An 18,170-nucleotide genomic window follows, 5' to 3' on the forward strand; every position below is an offset into this window, starting at 1 on the left:
TATTTTACAACGCCGTTATTAATTGTTCGTTTTTTTTCCCCACTTATTCCACCGAACACTGAAGGTGTTTTTTTGCCATTTTCGGCCGGACAATTTCGGTTACCGACCAATCGGTGCATCACTAATATATACATATACAGTGGGGGAAAAGTATTTAGTCAGCCACCAATTGTGCAAGTTCTCCCACTTAAAAAGATGAGATATACCTGTAATTTTCATCCCAGGTATATCTCAACTATGAGAGACAAAATGGAAAAAAAAAACAAAAAAAAAAACCAGAAAATCCCCGTCTGATTTTTAAAGAATGTATTTGCAAATTATAGTGGGAAATTAAGTATTTGGTCAATAACAAAAGTTCATCTCAATACTCTATCATTGCCAACTGTATATAACAGAGGTCAAATGTTTTCTGTCAGTCTTCACAAGGTCCATTCCTCCATGCAGATCTCCTCTAGAGCAGTGATGTTTTGGGGCTGTCGCTGGGCAACACAGACTCTCAACTCCCTCCAAAGATTTTCTATGGGCTTGAGATCTGGAGACTGGCTAGGCCACTCCAGGACCTTGAAATGTTTCTTACAAAGCCACTCCTTGGTTGCCCAGGTGGTGTGTTTGGGATCATTGTCCTGCTGAAAGACCCAGCCACGTTTCATCTTCAATGCCCTGCTGATGGAAGGAGGTTTTCACTCTCACGATACATGGCTCATGGTGTTCTTTGGATGCAGCTCAGCTTTCTTTCTCCTCCAAACACGACAAGTTGTGTTTCTACCAAAAAGTTGTATTTTGGTTTCATCTGACCAAATAAAATTCTCCCAATCCTCTTCTGCATCATCCAAATGCTCTCTAGCAAACTTCAGACGGGCCTGGACATGTACTGGTTTAAGCAGGGGGAACGTCTGGCTCTGCAGGATCTGAGTCCCTGGCAGCGTAGTGTGTTACTGATGGTTCCTTTGTTACTTTGGTCCCAGCTCTCTGCAGGTCATTCACTAGGTTCCCCGTGTGGTTCTGGGATTTTTACTCACCGTTCTTGTGATCATTTTTACCCCACGGGGTGAGATCTTGCGTGGAGCCCCAGATGGAGGGAGATTATCAGTGGGCTTGTATCTTCCATTTTCTAATAATTGCTCCCACAGTTGATTTCTTCACACCGAGCTGCTTAACTATTGCAGATTCAGTCTTCCCAGCCTGGTGCAGGTCTACAATTTAGTTTCTCACGTCCTTTGACAGCTCTTTGGTCTTGGCCATAGTGGAGTTTGGAGTGTGACTGTTTGAGGTTGTGGACAGGTGTCTTTTATACTGATAACCAGTTAAAACAGGTGCCATTAATACAGGTAACAAGTGGAGGACAGAGGAGCCTCTTAAAAATTAAGTTACAGGTCTGTGAAAGCCAGAAATCTTGCTTGTTTGTAGGTGACCAAATACCTATTTTACCCAGGATTTTACCAATTCATTCAGTAAAAATCCTATAATGTGACTTCCTGGATTCTTTCCCCCCATTCTGTCTCTCATAGTTTAAGTGTATGATGAAAATTACAGACCTCTCATCTTTTTAAGTGGGAGAACTTGCACAATTGGTGGCTGACTAAATACTTTTTTGCCCCACTGTAAGAACATATGTGTGTATATAGATTTAGAGTATGATTTCAACTATGAAATCATGCTCCCCAGTGTAACACAAGACAATGATGGGGATGGATTTAGAAGCATAATTTTTTGATTTCTTGTTTAAGTGAAATAATTAAAATGCCTTCTTTTTCCAAATTTTCCTCTATATCTGGCATATGTTTTGCATTTATAAATGAATGTGGTACGGTAGTTTCAGTCTTTTCTTGTCAGATGGAAACAATAGTTATTTTCATCATGAGCAAATCTGCTATTTATTTTTGTGATTGTTTGTGGTTAAAAGTTCAAGTAGATGATTGCAATCCCCAGAGGGAGGCCTTATAATTGGTTATTTTCTGAGGCTGATGATAAGAATGAAAACATGAGTATATTTGGAAGCTATTTCTTTTATTTTCACTCGGCTCACGAAACCACATTCTTTATTATGTAAAGCATTTAATTGCTTTGGCGTCTTGTCATACTCGGATACTCATTTATGTGCTTTGCTCTTTTTGATTCTTTCTTTTAAATCCATGTTTTTCACAGCTTGTCAATTTAATAAAGTGCAAAGAAAAAAAACTTTTAAATGTGTCCTTGCTGATTATAAAATTAAGCTGAACTCTTAGTGGAGCTGTTGACAGAAAAATAATTCCTAAGCCACGTGAGCGTTGAGTAAAAATGTTAGTTTGTTCAGTGTGAGAATTTGCCTTTATATAATTTATGATGATATGGGAAAACTTTAATGATTCCTTTTTGACATTCACACAATGAACGGCATGAGAGAGGACCTGCAAAAGCAGGTCGGGAAATGATCTCATCTTGACAAAATAAACTGAAGTTTGTTATGTAGAATAGATTAAAACCTGATAGTGGAACTGCAGTATGTATAGATAAATGCAGCCAGCGAAGCTGCTGCGGGTTGCCGTCTTTTGAAGACAAGTGTGAGTTTGTTGGGACAAAACAAACAGAAACTTAAGGATCCAGGAAATAATGACCTTTACAAATCCTGCATTGTGGGTCCAGAGTCAGTGTTTGATATATTTGTGTCTCTCTTCACCGACAGACATCAATCGCTGAGTGTCTGACATACTTGGACAACGGCGTGGTATTTGTTGGCTCCAGACTCGGCGACTCGCAGCTTGTGAAGGTAAGCAGCCGCAGGGCAAAGGTATTTGGAAATTAACTTTTTTGGGGTGGTCTTATCTTGGCATGGTACTGTTTTACCGTTTTGAAGTCCAAATTTTGACTTTAGAAACTCTGAAATTTGGGGAAAATGTATTTTGGATCAACACAGAAGTGAAGATCTGAGGCATAATGCATGCTGCCCTCAGCAACCTGATGACACTTTCAGCTGGATTTAGAAACAAGAAAATATTCTCTATGTATTACATTTTTTTTTTTTTATTAATTATTATACTTTTTTTTTTTTTGAACTGGAAACAATGCAGTCATATTTAAAGCAGTTTAATAACTCTTAATGCTTGATGGTCCTGTATACTGACGGTTAAACTAGCTGTGAAGTGATGAAATTGGGTTTGGTTTATTTTTCTTATTGAACAAAATACACTTGATTATTGGAGGTTGTAGCCGTATGAATGAGAACAGGTGAACAGCAAGCATGTTGTAAAGTGCTTTGTGGAACCTTGCAGTTGCTTTACAGTTAACATGTTTTTATTGTAGACCAGTGACCAGCTAACATACCTTGGCTGTTTGAGCCCTGTCTTCCATGTAATGCCCTTCATTTGGACTTGTGTTTACTTTCTGCAGCTCAACGTGGACAGCAACGAACAGGGCTCATTTGTGACTGTAATGGAAACGTTCACCAATCTGGGGCCTATTGTGGACATGTGTGTGGTGGACCTGGAGCGGCAAGGCCAGGGCCAGGTAAAAAAATGAGAAATTAAATAAGAAGAAATGAGCGTTACATCTTAGAAGCTGGTGGTTCCTGATGTCTATGCCCTATTTGTGCTTTTCTTCTTCATTTTTACCTGCACCAGAGTACTTCATATACAGGAGATACTTGCGTTCCTCAGCTTTATAATTTTATCTTCTGTGTGATCTGGGCCTCAGTTACTCCCGGTATTAAGATGGATCTGCGCTAAATTGTCTCGTCTTGTTCCAATGTCTCAAGTTAGACTGTTTTGCAAGTAATATTATTTACATTCTGTGAAACCTACAGTGAAGACTTCATCTTCATCGTTCCCTGCCTTCATATATTCTAACAAGCCATCATTTTAAGTACTTTTCTCAGTGTTATCTGGTTTAACATCTTATTAACATATTTTGAAAAGCCGTCACATTATTGTTTATACCAAGGATTGTCCTACAGTTCCTAAAATTGTCCATATGATGGAAAAATTATGCCTTTTTTATGTTTAATGGAACCAGCTGCCAAGAGAGCGTGTCTGCTTTTGGCATTATCCCTAATATGTTACCAGCGATATCATAGTTTGGCTCAGAATTACCTTTTTCTGTTTGAACATTTATATTTTTTGTGTTGAATCACTGTGTCAACGGGAGATGAAGCAGTGGAGTAAAGACAGAAAGATACGGTGCAGATGGTTTTGTTGGCACGGTTTGTTACCAGGCTTTAGGACACTGGATGTAATTCCAAGGGAAGCGGTCCACTAGAGCTCTGGGCCTCTCCGCTGGGCACAGACCAGCACATAATCAGCCACTGACTATTTTCATCTATACACTCTAACTCATCTCATTACTGTTGAAATGCAGAGCTAAATCTAGTCCCAATTGTTTTAATTTGCCATTTGTTGCAAATCCACAGAGCATTTGGCCCCGGTTAATTGGTGCAGACCCATTCCAGGGGTGTTGAGACAGAGGTACTGATGCACAGACCGCAGGACAAAATGCAACCTGCCCTCTAGCAGAAGAAGTACTGCAGCACAGGGTGTCGTCAAAGCTGAAAAATGATTACGTTAACAGATTTACCGCTGAATATCACGCTGGGGCCAAATCTGTTGAGAGAAGACATACAAATGTGAAGATTATCAGGATGCAGGAGGTAGTGTGAAAACATTCTCAAGGGGGTAAGGTGGATTTCTAGGTTCATTGTGGTAATTTCCATTAAGATGAAGTTGCTGGGTGCCAGGGGGTAAGATTATGTGGCCTCTGGTATTAATCTTGGTAGTCTAGAATGACTGGATGAATAAATAACATTGTAGTGCAGTCCACAGAATTATTGACCTTCAGGGTGTTGGATCTTAACAAAGTCATGTTGCTTAATCGCGACCTCAGAAGCTGTACTGTTAAATGATTCAGCAGCTCTGCAGAACTGCATCTTCACGTGCCGCTGCTGCTGCGATAATGTTCCCTACTGCTGCTTATTCAATAACTTAACACATGTTCCTCGGTTTAAGTGCACAATATGTCGGTTTCAGTGAAGCACAACTGAATGATTCATTGTATAAGTAATCACCTGATTAAAAGACAAGTTAGATTAACATTGATCACAATGTACTGGTCAGTTTAATTACTCGGGGCTTTCACAACATGAAGGCAATATGGGAACGTTTAGCCCGACAGTCCAACTGCTTTGAAGTAAACCTGAGGGTGAGCGCCTGACTGCTCATGATGTGCTCCATTAGTTTTCCTGTTTGCTAATGCCCAGGAGTCCAGATCCCTTCAATCGGTGTGTTCTTGCAGGTGATTAAAGTCCACAATGTTTAGTTTTATTACAAATGCCAGTCTCGGGCCAAGGTTACACAAAATTGCAATTATCCTTTAAACGGATGTGATGGCTGGGAAGCAGAATAATTACGAATCTATAAGAGGATAAAGGCGATATAAAATGTAAGTAGCCGCTGATAATGATGAAAAAGCACAACAGTTACTCTGTCTTTTTGTTTTTGCTGCTTTCAGCTGGTGACATGTTCGGGTGCATTCAAAGAGGGCTCTCTTCGGATTATCCGCAACGGCATTGGGATTCATGAGCATGCTAGCATTGACCTGCCGGGAATCAAAGGTTTGTGTGTCCCGTGTGTGTGAGTCTTTGTGTTGTACCAGCGCCTTCCTATCAATTCCCGACTTTCTCTGGCCCATAATCTTCAACTTGGAGTCACTTCAACCTGCGCATCTGTTTGGCTCGCCAGCCAAGATGCCAGCTGTTGTTGATCCAAGATCACCATGAGAGTGCGAGCAGATGGCTCACGTGTCATAGGTCTTGGCTTGTTGCTTCCAGCAAAAATGGGGAAATTGCCAGCATTAGGTTGGGAGACATTTGTTTTCATTTAGTAAACCGAAGGGCTCTCCAGTGCTTGCTGTAATAAGCAGTCAACATGAGGAATGCTGTCGGGTTTATACAACCTTTTAATCTCACAAAATTGGGTTCCTCTCAAAGGATTTCTTTGATGTTTAAACAAGACACACACCCCAGTTAGGATCTGTTTGCAGCTGTTAGACTTCAGCTGGTTATTGACCATCTCTGCTCTAAATGTCTCAGCTGCTGCTTCGTGCCTCTTGATGAGGGGCGATTATTCACTTTGCTCATCAATGGCTCTCTGAGAGGAATCTGAAACCGGTTCAGCTTTTAACATATTATTATGTACCAGTTGGAACAGCTAGGATTGGGGTTTGGATAGTTATAGTGTTTCTGTTACTCTGCAGAACTGTGCAGAAAACAACTTCTTCGTTTTAATGCTCACTCTTGAATTCCCCTCCAGGTTTGTGGCCTCTCCGCTCTGAAGCAGGCAGGGAGACTGACGATATGCTTGTGCTGTCTTTTGTGGGCCAAACGAGGTGAGCATGTGGTGTGGAGCATGTCAGAAGTAAAGGGCTGATTTTAATTGCAGACATTTGATCTGAAGAGTATCATTCCCCCTCTCTCTCTCATTCCCCTCCAGAGTATTGATGCTGAGTGGAGAAGAGGTTGAGGAAACTGAACTGCCAGGCTTCGTAGACAATCAGCAAACATTTTACTGTGGCAATGTGGCGCACCAACAACTCATTCAGGTTTGTAGAAAAATACTTTTCTTTAATCTGCACAAATATATCAATGTTGATGTGCACTGGCAAAAACAGGTGTGGCTCAGTTTAGGTCTGACCTGCAGTGTTAATAAGTTGCACTTCAAAGTATGTATATCCTCCAATTTTGCAAATTTAGCATTAATTATAAAACTTAAAGTATTCAGTTGTGGAATTTTTCCATTTATTAGGAGGTACTTTCCCCGGAGTTGAATCATACATTATTAAAATGGACAGTCCTGAGTATGAAGGGCGAAAAAGGACTTCATGTATTTTACACTTGCTTGTGATGAATATTGCATTTCATTTAAATTCAAGCCTCAGCCTGCTGGGAATTCAGCCGAATGTTAGACCCTCAGCCACAAGCTGAGTTTGTGACAGCTCTGCATATATTTAAATGCAGGAGAGTTTTTATTGACTTGTCTCACAATATGTATATTTACACTGAAATGAGTCCAGATCAGGTGGAAAATACAAGTTTAAAGAAAAACTTGCAGTGGTTCTTGTATTCACTTTGACTTATGCAGTCAAGTTTCTTTTGCATAAACTATGAATCCATGATATTTTATTTGTTAATATACATCCAATTTTGCATCCCCAACGTGCTTTAGGCTTGACTGGCTGATTTGGGTTTTGAGCCTAACTGATGTTACGCAACAATGTTTTCCAAACTTTTATAAAACTCTTGATTTGATCAAAGTTTATACCCTCAAGCTTGCATTATAGCTTGTAGATTTAATGCAAGCTTGAGGGTATAAACTTTGGAGTTCTACATTTTGAATTTGATTAAAATATACACATCGAAAAGCATTGAAGTGATTGATGACGTTTATACACTGAAGATGGAGACTGCTGACATTTTCAGTATTCATTTAGTTTCTGTAGTTTTTTTTAATATCCAATAAAAATGTAAGAAACTGTAGATGTTTCACATTTATCCATACAAGAAATTAATTTCATTTCTGCATGTATCATTAAAGAATTTCACACAGACTCTTTACTTTCTCCAGATCTGTATTAGCTATTTTGTTTCCTATTATTCGTTATTATTTTGGTCTGTTATCCTACAAAGTCGGCGTTGCACTCATAACAAGTAAAACTTTTAATGGAAGCACTGGCCCCCCCTTAACATTTCATTCATCACAATTTCAGAATTGTCACTTGTATTTTTCAGCAGTGTAATGGAAACCCACCTTTTCACACTGTACTTAAGCTTCCCCGCTTGGATCATCCTTGAAATCCAGTTAGTCATAGCTTCTTTCCAGTAAATGAGTTAAAGCAGTTGTAATAACATTCTCGTTTTGTTATGGCTGATATCAAAAGAAGCAGCAGCTAATTTCAGGTTAATGGTTTACCTTAGGCGGTTTATTTTGAAGTAAGACATTGACCTAGTGGACCACTGGCAATTTTGGTTTAGGCAGAAATCTCTCATTTGTCGGAAAACGTTGGAAAACAACTGACATGTCAAAAGGAAAATTGCACATCGGCTGACAATGGAAATGAACCACAGCCGTGTTTGCCCGCCAACAGGCAAATAATTAGGTGGAGATGACTCTTGCATTCAGTCTTTTTTTAGTTGTCACAGGTGCAGATTTAGCTGGCAATGTCACACGATATATACCCATAAAACACCCGCAGCACTTATACCCGATGATGTGACATCATGATCTGCAGTGTCAGCTTGAATTGACATTGACAATGTCTCACTTTATATTTAGTAATTTCAAAGTACTACAGAGCAGAAAAATAAAACATGAACAATTTTTAAAAATATATTTAAAAAAGCGAGCACATAAAAGATATATTTAGCTATATGCTTTCTTAAAAAGGTGAGTTTTCAGATCCCGTTTAAAAGCCTCTGCAGTCTGTGGGGCCCTCACATGGTTGGAAGGGCTTCCACAGCCTCGGAGCTGCAGAGGAAAAGGCCTGATCGCCCACAGTGCGGAGCTTGATTCTGGGGTATGATTTTGCTTTTCCCAGGGTAACGTACTCTGTTCTGTCGGACAGATATGAGGTGAACCAGTTTTGTATTTTATCAGAGAGTCCAATGGTGTATTTTAGACGGTGAAGGAGGATGTTGTGGTCAATTGTATCAAAAGCAGCTGTTAGGTCCAGGAGAATGAGTAGAGATGGGAAACCGGTATCTGCTGCAATCATGAGGTCATTTGTGACCCTGACCTGGGCTGTTTCAGTGCTGTGGCCAGGGCGGAAACCAGAGTGAAACTTCTCAAAAAGGTTATCGTCTTTGAGGTGATCGTGAAGTTGTGCTACAACTGTTTTTTCCAGAACTTTGGACAGAAATGAAAGATTAGAAATGGGCTTGTAGTTGGAGAAAACTTCGGGATCCAGGGTGGGTTTTTTTCACTCGTGGTCTGATGACAGCAGTTTTTAACGCAGATGAGATATGGCCAGCCGGGAGCAAGTGGTTTATGATCTCTGTGATTAATGGAGAGATGGCAGAGGTGTTTGTCTTTAGCAGAGCTGATGGAAAAGGGACAGAGCACAGGTGGTTGGCTTTGTGTGGCTTTGGCAATCCTGTTCCAGTTACTCAGTTCAATTAAATAATAAATACGTCATTAATTCCCAACATGATAGTCTATAATCTTAATTTATAATGTTATGTAATAGTAGTAGTAATATCAGAGAAGGTTCAGTGCTGTAAGTGTAAACTGTGCCTCCTAGCAATACTATTGGCACTTTTCCACTAGTACCTACTCAGCCCAGCTCGGCTCAACTCCACTCTGTTTGGTTCTTTCCTACTAGGGGTCTAATGGCCCTTTTCCACTAGTACGTACTCTGCGAGCTTCTACTCGCCACGCTCCCGTCTTGCGCTTTTCCACTACGGGCCGAGACGGGTAGAGTCGTGCCGAGTAGGTACTTTTTCTGTACCTATTTTGCCAAGGTTCTGAGCGTGCTGAGTCGGCCCCTGTATCTGACGTCATCACAATACATGCCACCGTTTGGTCGGGGGGCGGGGCCGTCAGACGCTTGAATCAGGAAGCGGGGAGTGAGTGCGAGAGCAGCCCGCGGCTTCCTCATTTTATCCGACAGGCAATGGCAGCGCAAAAGTCTGTTTGGTGATCCAACTCTGAGGTGCAGATGTTCATAAACCTGGTGGCTGAGGAGAGAATTAAAAAGGGATCTAGACGGGCGATAAGGAACGACCAGATCTACCAGGCACTCGGTCACTTCTCAGCCGCTCGCAGCTCTCAGCTGAAGGCTGATTTATGGTTCCGCGTTACACCAACGCAGAGCCTACTCCGTACGGTACGCGGCGACGCGGACCCTACGCCGGAGGCTACGCCGTCGATTTAACGCAGAACCATAATTCAGGCTTTATTTCTCATCAGCGCCGCCGAAAAAAAAAAAGCGTTGCCGCTTGAAGCTTCTTTCACTCTCATTTTTTAACTTGATATCGAACACAAGCCACAGACCCAGAGGAACATATATCATCTCCTCCAGGTTCTACATCTTTAGTGTTGTTGTCTTCTCTGTTTAGATCACACAATCAAATAACGTCACAGCAGCTTCGCTCCAACCCGTCCACTTCTCATCACTTCTCACCTGTGTGTCGAAAAACAAACGAGGACAAAACTTGATATCAAACACAAGCCACAGACCCAGCAGCACATATACCATCTACTCCATGCTCTACACATCTTTTGTGTTCTTCTTCGTTTTAGATCACACAATCAAATACGTCACGCTCCAACCCCACCTACTTCTGCTCCAGGTGCTGAATTGTTATGGGAAAAAAAAACTAGGCCGAGTTGAGTCGAGCCGAGCTGAGATGAGTAGAGCTGAGTAGGTGCGAGTGGAAAAGTGTTCACCGTAAGCTGTCGTGTAACCTTGCTGCTAAAATGTTTTTACTGCAGTGATTTTCACTGAAAACAGCATAACTTTCGTCAGTCGGGTCTTCTTAACTTCCAACTTCTGGCAATACCATATTAAGGCAGCACCAACAATAATACACGGTCACCTATGCAGTATTCTTGAAGGGAAAGGTTTGGCTGGAATGGTATTCCTACGGAGGGGGTTTGCATATGAAATTCTATGATTTGGGTCCAATTTCAACACATTGAAAAATGAAAAACCCAAATGGTGTTTTCCAATAAACAGCAATAAATGACCTAGAGCCATGCAATTAAATTTGCAAGTAAATTGCTCGACAGAATTACTTTCTTTACCCATCTTTTTTTTTTTTTTTTTTTATAAACATACTGAAACTGAAACGACTTCTCCCTCTTGAAATGCACTCTGACTCGCAGCCCACAGGAAACCCAATCAAGCTTAGAAATGGGACAGTTTAAAGTGCTGCCTTCTGCAACTGTTTTCAAGGACTCTATTAAGGATCTTATATTGAATATGTGCTCGTTTCACATCTCATTACGCCAGCATATTATGCGTTCTCTCTTAATAGTGCAACACCTCCATTTATACTTTGTTTTTCTACCTGCTGCAGTGTTACTGAGACTTTGACAGCTCTCATGTTTTACTTATTCCTTTCGTCAAACCTTTAAGTGTCACTTGAAAACCTGATTTTTATTTTAATGAACATGATCTCAGGGATAAAAACAGGTTGAACGTTTATGCCTCGTTCTTTCCTTAAGTAAGAGCATTTGTTTTGATATTTGTTTTGCACTTTTCCTTTTCCTGTTTCTTTTTTTAATAAATTACAGTTTTAATAGTTTTTGATAGGGAAAATGTCACTGGAGCCTTTGTTGTTATTTTGGTTCGAATCCTCTTCAAATACGTGTAATTTTATTTCCATATATAATTATTCAATTATTTCAATATAAAATGAAAACTTCAAATAATAAAGATCAGGATTTTCTGTGTATTTGTCAGACATGAAAGGGTTAATATAGATCAGTTTTATCAGTATTGCCAGATATAACGCTATACTTTTTAGCATAGTCTGAGCATTCGCTGCAAGCATCACGTTAAATCACTAAGATGGATTTAATGGGTCACAACTTACTTGATCTTTTACAGAAGATCTATTCTAGGGGAAAAAAAAGATCTGTTCAGGAATTAACACATTTAAAGGAGCATGAGGCAGGATTTATGAAAAGAATTCCTACACGTTTTAAGTTTTCTAGTAATAATGTCAGATGAAGCGTTCCAAATCAAAAAGAATGATTCCTCTAGTGTATCTCTCCTTTGCCTTGAACAGGCTGTGTGCTGCAAAATGTGCTGCAATTCCGGGCCGGAATTTCCCACGCTGGGCTGCGGATGTGACGTCACATGACGCTGCATGCACATTCTCCCCGTTCTCCCGTGCCGGCTTCACTGTTGGCTGCAGTACCCCCGACGGCCGTCGTGGTGAAGGGTGGCGCTAGAGAGTCTCATTTCTTAAAAGGAGCCTCATGCTCATTCTTTTTGGTTTGGAACGCTTCATCTGACATTATTACTAGAAAACTTAAAACGTATACGAATTTGTTTCATAAATCCTGCCTCAATCCTGCCTCAAGCTCCTTTAAAGAAATGGCAAATTACAGAACGCATGTGGGCAATGATATTTTCTTTAAAACATCATGTGGTCTCTACATCAGTTTATGATATTTTCCCAGATACTCTGTTGTTCTTAAAAGGGAAAACTGTGCTCTCCTCCAGATCACGTCGGGCTCCGTGCGCCTGGTGCTTCAGGAGAGCAAGGCCCTGGTGAGTGAATGGAAGGAGCCACAGGGCAGGAACATCAGCGTGGCGGCCTGCAACCACACACAGGTGGTGCTTGCTGTCGGCAGGGCCCTCTACTACCTGCAGATCCTGGCCGGAGAACTCAAACAGATCAGGTAGGACATATAGTAGGAATTACTTACACCATCAGACATGTTTATTTTACTTTCCTACTTTTCTGCAGTGTTTGGCTCCCAGTGATCAGTCAATGATTAACTGACTAATGAGCTTCTCTATCTTAAATTAAAAATAAATAGACGAGCTGACAAAATCTCAACAACATAGCTTATTGAACCAATTAAAAAGGAAGTTGGGTTTTTGTTTTATTCCCATTTGAATGTATCTGAAACATTTGGTTTGGGGTTTAAACTTTTAATCACCTGGATTAATACATGGTGGCAGTGCCAGTAACCTGAATGTGTCGGTTACAACTGAAGTTTTCACAATATTACCATAAAAGTTCCAGGTGGTTTGATATGTGCTAAGAAACCATAAAGTCCTTTTAAAAGCACGATGAGCGAGGAGGCAAAAGAACCGAAGTTTTGATGCCAACTTTAAGATTATGGTTATAAACGTATTCAAACGACTGCCAAGCAACAAAAATTATGTTCTCACGCAATGTAATGCGCGATGATGGCAAGCCCCAAAAGAGCACTTTAGAAATGCTGACAGGGTATTAAAATAAATGAATAAATATTCACATCTTCTGTGTGCGGAGGGTGTGTGACTGAGTAAAGGACGTCCCATAACAAGTTGGGAAGGGAGGAAGCCTTAGAAATGGCCTGATGGTTGAACAAATGCGCTTACAAGTTTAAAGTCAGTCTCAACTGGTGCAGATAAACGTTGCGGCTAACAGGCGTGGAACAAGTCTCACCACTGGCAGATTTAGGATTGTTCCCAGTAAGGAGCCATCAAACCGCCTCATTCCCTCACAAAGGGTCGACGTATTTGTCCAGCACACTTGACAAGCGATACCTTTTTTGGTAAAGTGTGTATATATACCTCACCTGTTCAAAAAGTGAATGTAATTCAAAAAAGAAAGAGGGAAAGAAAAAAACATTAATATTTAGAGAGCTGGACTCCTAGACAAAGATCCTAACACACACAGAGACAGTCTCACGCGGTGCTTATCCTCAGACTTTGGAGAAAATCTCCTCTTTTCATTAGTTTATCAACTTATGAAGACACACTCATACCTGAATCAAAAAAAGAGCAAATAAAAGACCTTACCTAAGGCAGGATTTGTTGGTCATACAATTTCTGTTCGAAAGATGGGGCTTGAAAATATGTGGTGTTGTCAGTACGCAGGTTGTTTAGTATCCAGGTCAAAACACCGTTTTCTGTCCTGTTTTTATTGTTGTTTCAAGTAAGTCAGGTTTGATGTCATACCGATTGAGTGTCCAGGAAATACAGCAGTGCTTAGGCACCCCAGTCCATATTTCCACTGCCTTTGTACCTAAATAAAAGCAAAAATTCAGTGATGTATTGTAACTTCCCACAAAATCAATCACAAATTTAACTCTCTTTTACACGGCCCCATACAGATGTTCATAGTGATAGGAACTAGGATTATATTCTATTTAGTTTCAAGAAAGCCGGCTCTTATGTTTTCTGTTTATTATAGGCACTGGAAAATATCTGGAAGTATCACCCTAAAACTTATCATTATTTATTATCATCTTGTCATCATTTTTGTGCTTTGGGGTGCTGGTAGGTGAATTTAGTATATTTAATACTAAAATTGTTTGTGAGAATGTGATTTTCATTTAAGCTTTTACAAGCTGAGTCAGTTTGATAATTCAAATGAATTTAGAATCATCCTCACATTTATGTTTGAGAGGATAAAAGCTTTATAATTAGCACAGTTAGGTAGCCAATAAGTATTTTATTGGGAAATAATTCTCTATTCATCCACTTGCAGGTTAATTGCAGATAAGGTTTTTGCATACAAATATAATCAAAACAACAGTTGTATGAATGTTAAATAAAAAAGGAAATAAAATAAAAAACCTGATTATATTTGCAGCATCCCTGTTGTTCTGTATGAGTCATGGTTTTGAATGCGTTATCATCCTGCATCGGATTAACTTCATTTTGATTTATTGCTTTCTGGTCTGGCGGTTTAGTTTGAGATATGACTCCAGTGTTTAGGTGTGAAGAAAGTAGTGCAGTGAAACGAAAGAAATGCACAATTCATCATGTTTCTGCCTTTGCTGCTAAAATGAACTTTTATGCTGTCTTTGGGACTTAATTAGATCAAATAGATAGTGCCAATATATTTTTTTTTCCTCTCTGAGAAAGAGAGAGCTTGTGAAAAATTGGCCACCAGAGCTGCTTGAAGCACACAGGGTTGGTTTGCATCTTTGCGCATTTGTAAATAATGAAACAATGAAAGAGGCGCGTGAAGTGTCTCATCAGAGCCCTATAATTGTGTTTGGATTATATCAATAAGCAGCTGGTTTGGCATGAGTCACACAATTCTGTAAATGAAACGGGCCTAGTTTGATTAATGGCGAGAAGAAGAAGCAGAACTCCTCTGTAAAGCAATTAAAGTTTTCAGAGTAAACAGAGATTATTATAATACTACTACCAATAATAATATTTATCTGAATAGTGATATTCTGTTGCTGTATACCATGAGTTTAATCTTTTTTCAAATTGATTAATGAAAAATATTGTTCCTTTTAGTCAAAGCATAAAGGTCAAATATTTGATAATATAAACCATAAAACGGCAGTATGTCATTATCTACGACAACATGATGTCAAACAAAAGTACCTTCTTATTTGGCAAGTTTTTTCCTTTTTTTTCCCCCCCCTTTTCTTAAAAACTAATAATGGTATCAGACTGTTACTGTTTGTCTTTCACTGTAGCACGAGGGAGATAAGGCAAATTGTTTTGCTGACTCCCTGCGTGATTAGTGGGACTGATGCAGCAGGGAAGCTACTGCGAAAAGGCAGATATGTCTTATTCACAGGAGAAGATAGTGATGCAACGAAACATCTTTTAAGAAGATGAAAATGAATCAGTCAGTCAATTCTATCAGATGGTGGAATGCACAAATAGTCTTTTTTTTTTCCTTCTTTTCTATCAGAGGTTAATGATTTTATTAAGCTTTGCTGCAGTCACACAAACTGACAATGTGGCACCTTCATGCAGGGGTGTCCTGAGGTGGAGGTGTGTTTATTTGCACTGGACACAGGATGTAACTGCTGCGAAAGTAATGGTTCACTGATTTATCTTGGAGAATAAATGTATTAGAAATGTAATGGTGACGTGGAAATGAGACACTTTGCTATGATTTACCAATATTAATTCCTGATGTTGTCAAGGCCTTGTGTTGCTTTAAGCATTTAATTAACAGAATTTGAATCATGATATGAATTAGTGGCTTGTTTGTGCACAATTGTGGAGGATTGTCGAATTGCAATTGTCTGATCATATACATGGTGTAGTTGGACTTTGAGAGGTAGAAATAGAAAATTATAAAAGAATTACCACTTGAATGTGATGTTTGTGCATAAGTTGCCATAGTAACAGTAAATAGAAGGATAACTGGAGCTTTCATTGTAGTAGGCTTTCTCACTGTATGCTGATGTGCATATCATCCATCTTCTTGTTGCATTTCTGCCTGCTCTTAGCTCGTTGCTTTTCACAGGTCTCCTTGTGAAGCTTAATGCGGATGAATTTCTTTCTTTTTCCCCCCCAAAATTCACTGATCATATCCACTGCAGCTGCCATAAATATGCCAGGAAGGAGGCAGAAAAAGGTGGCGAGAGAAAGATAGGGGAAAAATAAAAAAGATCATCCCCACAAATACTGAATTACTGGGATGGACATTTTCAACGGGTTAAAATTATCCCGTGCCCTCTGTGTTCGCTGAAATACGGTAGATAACCCCCTTGGAGAGGAATTTCCACGTTACACAACATATACATGGCACCTTTGCACTGTCTGTGTTTTCAGTAATCACAGATTTGCACAGCTGTGATGATCACAGACATCCTCTATAATTACTGCAGATTACAGTAGGTGCCTGGGTAATACTTGTCCCATGCAGTATTCCTGCAGGTCACTCACAAATGGATGGTTGTACTCCTCAGATCTCTAAGGCATCACAAATATGTAGTATTTGGCAAGCCAGTCAAACGGTATATTTGTATTAATTATATTTAAAACTAATTTTGTAGCAGAATAACCCTAAACTTCACTTGTAACATTGAACTTCACTAGTCGCCGACGACCGGTGTGTGAATGTGTGCGTGTGTGGGTGAATATCTACAGTGTAAAGCGCTTTGGGGCTGTAGGAATACAGCTGGAAAGCGCTATATAAGTGTAAGCCATTTACCATTTACCATTTAGTCACACGTCAATAGTGCTGAATGGCTTGTAATTCTAGAGAGCTGGTTTGTGATTCATACCTGGAAAATTTCTCGTAGTTTAAAATGTTTATACTTGAGGATTTGTAACACAACTTTAGAAATCTTTTTTTTCCAGCTGTAAATATAGACTTCCTTAAAAAAAAATTCCAATTTGGTAAACCTTTTTCCATTTGAAATGTCCCGTAGCATCATCTGATCTTAGACACTTTGGAACTCGAAAGTGATGGGTAAAGTTAGAATAACTGTTATTGTAAGAAATACATTATAATCATTTATTGCTCGGGGTCTCTGGGAAGCTCGTAGAGACAACTTGTATTGTAATAGACCAGCCTTTCTCAACCTTTTTTCAGTAATGACACCTTTCAAAAGTGAATAAAATCTCACGACACCCCAGAGTAAAATATAATTAAAAACCACACTGCATCGCTGTAAATGCATATGACGCGCACGTACGGTGTGCGGTGCCGCGTAGCCTACGGCGTACCCTATGCCGTACCCTATGCCGTAGGCTCTGCGTCGATTTAACGCGGAACCATAATTCAGGCTTCACATTGAATGGCCGGTTCACACCAACGTCCAGCGGTTGGAATTCCTTCGTCAGACCTCCCGGAATAACAGCAAGCACAGCGTTCATATTTTTCACTTCTTTTCTTACATTGTCTGTGAGACGGGCGCGCATAGAGTCCCAGATCAGCAGCGATGGTGATGTGTGGAAAAAACCACCAGGTTACCTTACATAGACCTGGCTCAACCACTCATCATCATCCCTTCATCCATCCAGCCCTTTTCATTCGCCTTTATAATGACTCCGGCTGGAAAAGTCTCTTTAGGCAAAGTCTTTCTTTTAAAAATCACCATTGTTTCTGTCCATCAGCGTGCAGGCAAGCACATCAGTGAAAGATGACTTCTCATCGTCACCGTGCTGGTCCCCTTCCTCTCCACCGTGTGATTCACCGGGATGTCGAAAGTCAGCTGGTCTCTAATGATGATGGTCTCTAACACGTCCGCAAATCATGGGTGATTCACGCGCCCCCTTCCGCCTTTAACTTCTCGTGGTGGCCTCAATTACGTCCGCCTTACAATAATACAATGGGCGCATTGCGTCATTGGGCGCGCGGCACATTTTAAAAAAAGACGTTTGTCTGCGCCTAATGGTCGTCAAAATACGGTATCTTATTCATTTATTTATTCATTCATAGGCAAAAACAATGTATTTATGTATGCATTCATATATTTATATATGAAATGTCAGAATAGGTAATTTTTTGGGGACACCCCTAAAGCAGTCAGAGGACACCCCAGGGTGCCGCGACACCCCTGTTGAGAAAGGCTGTAATAGACTATATACCGGTAAATACAATTTGAATTTAATGTAAAAAAGAAGCGTATTCATTGTTGGACTAAAAGATAATGAATGGGTTTCATGTCTCCCTGTCATGCAGTCTGATCATTCTAAATTTGATCACCTGAGCTACTCTGCAAGCGTCAGCTAGTCTGGACTGAGCGCATTGGCAGCGTGAGCATCAGGATCAG

At 40.1% G+C, this 18,170-nt stretch overlaps 1 protein-coding gene across 1 annotated transcript in view; it reads left to right on the plus strand.

The window, feature by feature from the left end:
• Window positions 1-18,170, plus strand: part of ddb1 (damage-specific DNA binding protein 1) — a 53,852-nt gene that overhangs the window by 10,902 nt on the left and 24,780 nt on the right. The window contains exons 8-13 of the mRNA XM_061739110.1: window positions 2,663-2,746; window positions 3,367-3,483; window positions 5,476-5,578; window positions 6,276-6,351; window positions 6,456-6,564; window positions 12,193-12,371. Of these exons, the coding sequence (XP_061595094.1) occupies window positions 2,663-2,746; window positions 3,367-3,483; window positions 5,476-5,578; window positions 6,276-6,351; window positions 6,456-6,564; window positions 12,193-12,371 (668 nt within the window). The remainder of the gene's footprint in view (window positions 1-2,662; window positions 2,747-3,366; window positions 3,484-5,475; window positions 5,579-6,275; window positions 6,352-6,455; window positions 6,565-12,192; window positions 12,372-18,170) is intronic.

The sequence above is a fragment of the Cololabis saira genome, chromosome 2 (genome assembly GCF_033807715.1).
Source record: "Cololabis saira isolate AMF1-May2022 chromosome 2, fColSai1.1, whole genome shotgun sequence".
Lineage (NCBI taxonomy): Eukaryota > Metazoa > Chordata > Actinopteri > Beloniformes > Belonidae > Cololabis > Cololabis saira.